At 42.3% G+C, this 8041-nt stretch overlaps 1 protein-coding gene across 1 annotated transcript; it reads left to right on the top strand.

Annotated features, from left to right (window-relative positions):
- The first annotated feature begins 469 nt into the window (after positions 1–469).
- LOC147735003 (olfactory receptor 5AP2-like) lies at positions 470–1399 on the top strand. The gene has a single exon (XM_086952555.1). It carries the CDS (start codon positions 470–472, stop codon positions 1397–1399), a length of 930 nt encoding a protein of 309 aa, XP_086808681.1.
- The last annotated feature ends 6642 nt before the right edge of the window (positions 1400–8041 follow it).

Genomic DNA, 8041 nt, shown 5'->3' on the forward strand with positions numbered 1-8041 from the left:
TTATCCTGACTAAAAGGATGGGCCCCTTTTCGGACAACAGTGCAAACCATTGCTATCTAGAGGCCCCCATTAGTAGTTATAGTTAGGATCTTGTTTCTATTCGAAAAGCATTTTTTCTTTTGTCAATATCTTTGGCACTGGTTGACAAATCTTTGCGCAATTTTTCAAAACTAACATCCCATTCATTTCAGCTGTTGTGTTGAAGGTTTCAGGTTGATTAGTGAAGCAGAGGCTGAAAAAAAGGGGGGGTCTGGAAACGTATTTTCTCGATGAAATCATAGAAAAATATTTTGGAGTGGCGGTAGGAAGATTTACTAAAACTCTAATGACAATTTTCCTACAAATACATCATCAATTTAAGGTGTGCTTTTGCCTGCAGACAGCAAATTATTCTTGTTAAAAACACCAGCATATCATGTGTTGTTTTTATGTCTTTTTCTATTGCAGCAGTCCAAATATTGTTGTTAAAATGCAGGTGGGAAATAAGACTTCAGTCAGAGAATTCATTCTTCTAGGATTGAGTGATGATCCATCTTTGCAGATCCAACTTTTCTTGGTCTTCCTCTTTATCTATATCCTCACCATACTGGGAAATATCTTCATTATGGCATTGATCATAGTGGCTCCGCAACTTCACACGCCAATGTACTTTTTCCTTTGCAACCTCTCCTTTGTGGATCTCTGTTACTCTTCAACCATCGTGCCCAACATGCTGGTTAACTTCCTATCAGCTACGAAGGAAATCTCCTATCATGGATGTGCAGTGCAATTGTTCTTCTTTGCAGGGTTTGCTGGATCTGATGCTCTTCTCCTATCTGTGATGGCCTATGATAGATACAGTGCAATCTGCCATCCTTTGCATTATCAAGTTCTTATGACCAAGAGAGTCTGCATCTACTTTGTATCTGGGACATATGCGGCTTGCTTCATTGCTGCCACAGTACACACTAGTGTCACATTTAGGCTGTTCTTCTGTGGTCCTAATAGGATTTCTCATTTTTACTGTGATCTGCCTCCATTGTTGAAACTCGCCTGCTCTGACACATCGCTTAATGAGTGGGTGATATTTGCAGTCGCTGGCACTATGCAAGTGGGATCTCTGTTGATTGTCCTCATCTCTTACGTTTACATAGTCTCTGCCATCCTACGGATCCGCTCCTCACGAGGGAGGTTGAGGGCATTCTCCACTTGCACCTCACACTTGGCATGTGTTATCTTGCTGTACACTCCCATGCTCTTCATGTATCTCCGGCCCAGATCCAGTTACTCGATGGACCAGGACAGAGTGGCCTCTGTGTTCTACACAGTGGTCATTCAAATGTTAAATCCCCTTATATACAGCCTCAGGAACAAAGATGTCAAAGAGGCTCTGGGAAGGGTCTTGAGCGCTCATGTATAACATAATTTGGTTAATCTTGTGTTGTACTTAAAATATATATTTACTGCCAAGATTAACTTTTTTATGGTTTTGTAATGGTTTGGAGGTTCCATGTCAGGCATGTTTTAAATATAAGTGATGTATCACATACGTGTGCTATCACCACGACCGGGGTGAGCAAGTGTCACTCAAGTTTGTGTCTTAGTCTGTGAGAGTGAGGGATGAGAAAGGTGTGGGTAGAGGTAATTTTGAAGCCTCATTTAGATATTGGCACTACATCAAGAGGAAGTGACCTTGTGCTTATATGTACCATAAAAAATCGGCTTAAACCTGTGCCACAGTTTGAGCTAACATTGTGTCTTCTGCAATGTATGCTTTACCAAGCTCGTTTTTCACAATGTGCTAGAAAACATCCTACAAATAGTTTAAAGTCCACATCAGAAATGCTTTCACATTGCAATCTAAAGTGTAATGAAAAATCAGCAATGGTCAAAGCGTGACCTCCTAGTGTGAGACCTTCTCTTTGGATGTGTTTGTTTCTGTGATGTGTCCACACTTGTTTGAATGACAGAGACTTTTACAGCACAGAGGATTCAACTTCTGCAGACATTTTCTCCATCTCTAATTGCCCTCTACGGATTTATGGAGATAAATTGTGAGCAAAGATGTACCTTCACAAAATTTTTATTTTATAAACAGAAACAGGGATTTTTACAAAGGTAAGTTTGAGTAATTTATTTGTGTAATTTACTCTTACATTTTTGAGTAACTGTACTACTTCTGGCTATTTACAAAATCTGAGTATAAAGTTACTCAAAAGTGTGGACTTACATGTCTCCAACCCATGAGAAGAGCAGAGTAGACAAACTTGCAAGTGTAGGTTACTACTGCCAAAATGAAACAGTATGAAGTACAGCACCACAATTGGACAACTACTGCAACACCCACCCATAGAAAATAACAGAGACACTGAGATGCATCATCCTTTGGTCTTTTCGGCAGCAGACTGTGATGGATATATCAAGACTCAGGCAGTGGTGGAGGAGAACAAAGATGACAGAGGTGCATGATGAAGAGAGAAAGAGATATGAGCGAAAGTGCAACTGGGCGACACAGAGAGAAAGGAGTAGGCCATGTACTCCCATTGAGAGTTAAATCTAAAATGAGAAGAATAATAAAAAGAAAGATAGTTACCTGATGTAATTGATGGAAAGATACATTCAATCAGTCAAAAACAGTGGGAAATCTAAATGTTGTAAGGCAAGACAAACAAAATACTAGTGAGGAAAGCTATTAAAGCAGGGACAGGAAATTGAGAACATAGAAGAAACACATTTAATTGTGAGCAAGGAGCACAAACAAAACCAACGCAAAGTGTGCATTTAATGATTAGTAACAGTCAGCCGCAGTAAGACAACAAAAATAGAAAAAATAGAATACACAAATGTATGTTCATATTTAAGTGGGGGAGAAGTCTAGAATACATGGCTGTGTTTTAAATGGGCATCATTCTTTATTTAAATTAGATCTCTCTAATTTGATGCTTGCAGCCAAAATAGAGTACAGGAAAAAGAGCGTGTTGTTACGTTTCTATCAAAGGTCAGGGCATCTTTATGGCTTGAGTTAAACGCAAAGCTAATTTCACAACTTGGCAAACAACTAATACGCTATAAGAATGCGTTGCAGTGCTATCACTCCTGTTTTTACAGGAGCAAAAAGAGGAAATTCGCATTGCTGCTGCAGAATATGGGACAGGAGTCGAGAATATGATGACAATTTGCAAAGAAGAAGTTTACTGTGTGGCAGTCACTGGGCAGGCAGACCAAACACATTTGTCTTGGGGGGTGGAGTGTGGAGCAAGGACAATACGCACCTCCCTCCTGCAATACCAACACCCATCTTCCTGCAGCTCGAGCTGCCCGCCGTTCTTTCTGCCTAGGGAGTTGAAAATTAGACGTCCCCGGGGACAGCAGAAATCTCCCTATCTATCCCAAGAAGCAGTTATTGTATTAGAGCAGCAAAGAACAGACATATTATTAATCTAGCTGCTGCCTTCCACCAGATGATAAGGCAGACATATTATCTGAGGGGATTTCCATTAGATTTCAAAAGAATAACATCACAATTTGGTGGGACACTCATCATGCAACATAGCCATATATAAACATCATGATGGTACTCTCCTGACACACTTGGGTGTTTTTCAGAGAAGTAGAGTGGTCATGGCATGACATACTGGTAAAAGTCAGCAGAAAAATGCTACATGCCAGACAGCTGGCCAATGATGATCGTAAGGGTGAAACACAAGCAGACCCCAAATTAGCTTGTGCTTAACTGTTGGAAATTGGACTACTGGTTGAGCGGGGTGAAACCCTACTCAAGCAAAAAAAAAAATTCTGTCATAGTGAAGTCAGAAACAAACACCAAATTTACCTGTGTTTTACCATCTAATAGCTGGGCACAAGCAGTCAGGCTTAACTTAGAGGCAATGTGTAAAGGATGTATGCAGCACTTCAAACAGAACAGTAATAAAGAGAAAACACCACACAAGACAAATCGCACACCAATTCAGAAAAATAGAGTAGATTGTATTCAATTATTTGACATTAAAACAACAAAAGTCAAACCAGTAGAACTAATGATAAGTACTTTTAAAGGTTTACATAAAAATAATGCCTAAAACCACCAAGCATGCATCAACTGTGGTTATCTGGTCAGGCCGAATGGGACAAAGTCACAAGTTCAGGCTAACCTCAATGGAGTGCAGGCCAGATATAATGACCACGTTAGGCCGGCTAAACAAGAGTACCTTCAATCCTGGTTTGTGGAGTATTGCAAGATCTCACATCAAGGATGTCGTTCAGAGGAGCTGACGGGCTGCAATGCATAGTCCTGCATTGTCGTTAAGTATGCCGTCAATCAGGGGCATGCGCTGCAAATGCCTGCATCAAGGCTTCCTTGTTAAGTGACGGTTTCAAGGAAGCTGCAGGGCAGTGATTCGAAGTCCTGTGGCATAGTTAAGAATACCGTTATTGAGGGAGTCGTGAAGCAAAGCGTTATCTTGAGGATGCATTGCGCAGTGGCTTTTTAGAGCAAGCTGTGGGCTGTGGTGTGTTGTCATGCATCAGAGATGCAGAGCGCTGCAGTGGTTCTAAAGCAGAGCTGCAAGGATGTCATACTACATTGGTTCTGCTTACAGGACTACATCTGAGCTGGCAGAGCACCTTCAGACCCACTTCCAATGGTCTAGGACAGGGGTAGCACTACTTGGAGTGCTGCCAGCAATTAGGAGTCTAGGTGCTGGTTTTCCAGATGATCAGAGCATTTTCTGTCCCTGAGACTCTTAACAAGAGGCCAGCCAACTAGATCTGGGAGTCCTATGAGCAAGATGCAGATCAAGTCCTTTTCTGTAGGGTAGCAGGGCAGCAGGGCAGCAGGGCAACAGAGTAAGAGAGTCTTTCATAGGTGCAGAAGTGTGCTTAGGAGTTGGGTCTGTGGGTCCAATATTTATACCTGGTACCAGCTTTGAAGTAGGAGAAGGGTCTGGAGGCTTCTACCCCCTGAGGCACTTGGAATGCCCATCCTCCCTAACCTAGCCCCAGCTTGCCTAGGAACATAAAATAATACTGTCAAAACCCTTCATGAGTGTGATTTCAGTGCGTCTGTGATGTGCAGAGGTGGTAGGTGACAGCCCCTCCGCATCATCAAGTCAGAGCAGGCTCATCCTGGTAAAACCTATTCCCCCTTTGTCTGTCTGTTTGGGAGTAATACACAATGACCAACTGCTGGCTACACCTAGTCATGTGACCCAGGGACAGGTTTCAGGCTTCCAACTGGTTAGAACAAGATAATGCCAACTTTCTAAAAGTGGCAATGCATAAATTGTGACTTTAAATTGAAAGTTATCATTAATGAGTGTTTTAAAATACAATTATTTAGAAACCGAGCTCAACCTTCCTACTTGCTCCCAATTGAAAGTCGTCACTTATTAAATGTAACACGAAAATCCAGTGTTATCCTATGGGAAAGGTAGGCCGTGCATTATAGAAAAACTAATTGAGGAGCTTTTTGCTAACAGGACTTGTTAAACTATAATGTAAAAATACCAAAGACCCCTGCCTATGCACCTACTATTGACCTCTTTCATTGCTGATGTTAGGTAATAATATCCTGGGTAAAGTACTTGCCACTATGCTAGCACAATTGATGGAGCAAATTAACTCTTCGGCCCAATCCAGCTTTGTTCCGCATTGGTCAACCTTGCTTAACCTACGAACCATATTCACTCTCCTTGTCCTTGACTCTCTCAAATGGCTCTTTGTAAAAGCCATCCATGGCAAGCTTGGCATCCCCCTCATTCATTTCCCTAATCATGCTTTTATATATTAACCCAACAGCTCACTTACGGTTCAACAGCTCACTCACTGATGCATTTCCTATACTGTGAGACACTTGATAGGCATGCCTGTTATCCCTCCTCCTTTTTATAATTGCAATGGACCTTCTTGTCTGGTATTTTGCAAGATTGCCATGTGCACCAGCGGGTGCAGCTCACTCATGGTCCACTACTGCTCTCTCTCTATGATATCTCGTTATTCATTTGGCATCTGCAAGTCAATCTCTTTCCACTCCTGCAGGAAATTGTCTCTTATGGCAACCTCTCCAGACTACAGATGGCACCAAATACTTGGGCATCCAATTTCATTGAGATAAAGAGCGAATTACACACACAAAAGTATGGCCCAGCAGTGGCAGACATTACCAAACAGATGGATAATTAGATCAAGGGGCCACTCTCAATGGGCATGTGGCCATTATCAAGATGATCATGCTCCCACAAATTTTTACATCTTTTTTCTAAAATTCCTATTTCTTTGTCACAATATTTTGCCAATAGCTACCTACCGTCTGTATATATGCCTGAATTGGGCCAGAGTGCACCCCTGTCTCTGCTGGGACACTTTACTCCTTTGCTGGCTCGCCTCGATTACGCGAATGCACTGTTCAGTGGCATTCCGGCCTACCTGGTCAAACGCCTTCAAATTATTCAGAATGCGGCTGTACGCCTTCTATTTAACATCCCCAGGTGGAAGAGCGTTCGCGCCGAGCTGCGCTCACTTCACTGGCTTCCCGTAGCGCAACGCATTCTGTTTAAATCTTTGGTGTTGGCGTTCCGTGCAATTCATGACCAGGGCCCCTCGTACCTGAGAAAGAGATTCACAAGGTATATCCCGGCACGCACCCTGAGATCCGCCTCTTTGTTTAAACTGTCCCTTCCCCGTTTTAAACGTGCCAGATTGGGTGGCCAGTCGCTGTCTGTCGTGGTGGCTCGGGCCTGGAATGCCCTCCCTCTCCATCTGCGCTCCATGCCGACAGTGGCTGCTTTCAAAAAACACCTGAAAACTCACCTATTCAAGAGTGCAGCTTAGGAGGATCCCTCGATGCTTTGTTCTTTGCCTTTCCGTTTTTCCCCCGCGCCAGGATACTCTCCAGTAACAGAGCGCGTTACAAAACGGTTTATACTTATACTTATACTTATACTCTCCCCTTAGGGTTCCTGATTTCTGTTTATAATATTTAGCCGCTCATTGCACTACACTCATTGATGGTATCATTTGGATGCCGCCATCCCATATCTTGTTACTTAAAAAGACCAACTGGATGGACTTCTACATTCACACATACTGCCTGAAGGCGTACCATTGGATGCCAAATATATCCTGACTGTATCTACAAGATGCTGGACGTGGTGTAGGCTACAATGCATGTTGGTCACAAATCTCCTCTATTCAAACCCTCTGCCTCTTCAGGATAATCTGTGGCTTCCACTTACACGGGAACAATTTGTCCAATGCGCGATACACCAGTATAAACTATTCACCATGGGCTAACTGTTCCGGCCATATTGTATAGCTCGCATAGGAATTGTTAAATTCGATCATACTAGGAGGCATATATACAGGGTTTTAAGGCAACCATAGCGTAAATGTTTTGACGTTTTCAGCAGCATTTTTTATTGCCACATTTATAAGATGACAGAAAGTCCAGTTAGTGGCATTTTTCCAGGATTAAAGTTAATTTTTCATATTAATACTTCGGTTAGGGTGACTTACTGAAAATGAAATGCAAGGTAGACATTCCCACGTAAAAACTTTCGCAAAATACACAACGCAATATTTACAAGGATTTTGTTTAACGTGTCTAAAAAAGATAAACTGCTGCTAAATCCCATTAGCGGCAATCGTTTCACATCAGAAATGAACCTGTCTTAAAAACCATGCAAACGCCCTTAGGGCCTCATTTAAGAGTGTTCGGTGCAGGACAGCGTAACAAGGAATATTGCTGCCCTGCCCTGTGACAAAACAAAAGAACAGAAATGCACCCTATCAATAAGATAAGGCACATTCCTGTCTTTCCCCAACGTTGGCACACAATGGCTGCCATGCGCCAATGCAGGCACTGAAGGGTGCCTGTATTGCGGGGCTCATTGATTTTGTGCAGGAAGGGCCTCCTTCCAGCACAAAAATAATCTAGAAAGGGGAAATGATTCATCCATTTGTGCTACAGCATGCAGCGCACATTTTTTTTTCTGTTTACATTTCTTTATTGTTATTTTTTCCAAAACATAGTTGCAATACAGTTACAAGGATCATTTCAGCTCAT

This window comes from Lissotriton vulgaris, chromosome 1_2 (assembly GCF_964263255.1).
Source record: "Lissotriton vulgaris chromosome 1_2, aLisVul1.2, whole genome shotgun sequence".
NCBI classification, from domain to species: domain Eukaryota; kingdom Metazoa; phylum Chordata; class Amphibia; order Caudata; family Salamandridae; genus Lissotriton; species Lissotriton vulgaris.

Excerpts from the sequence above, each read along its gene's own strand:
- LOC147735003 (XM_086952555.1), top strand. The coding sequence starts at position 470 with ATGCAGGTGGGAAATAAGACTTCAGTCAGAGAATTCATTCTTCTAGGA.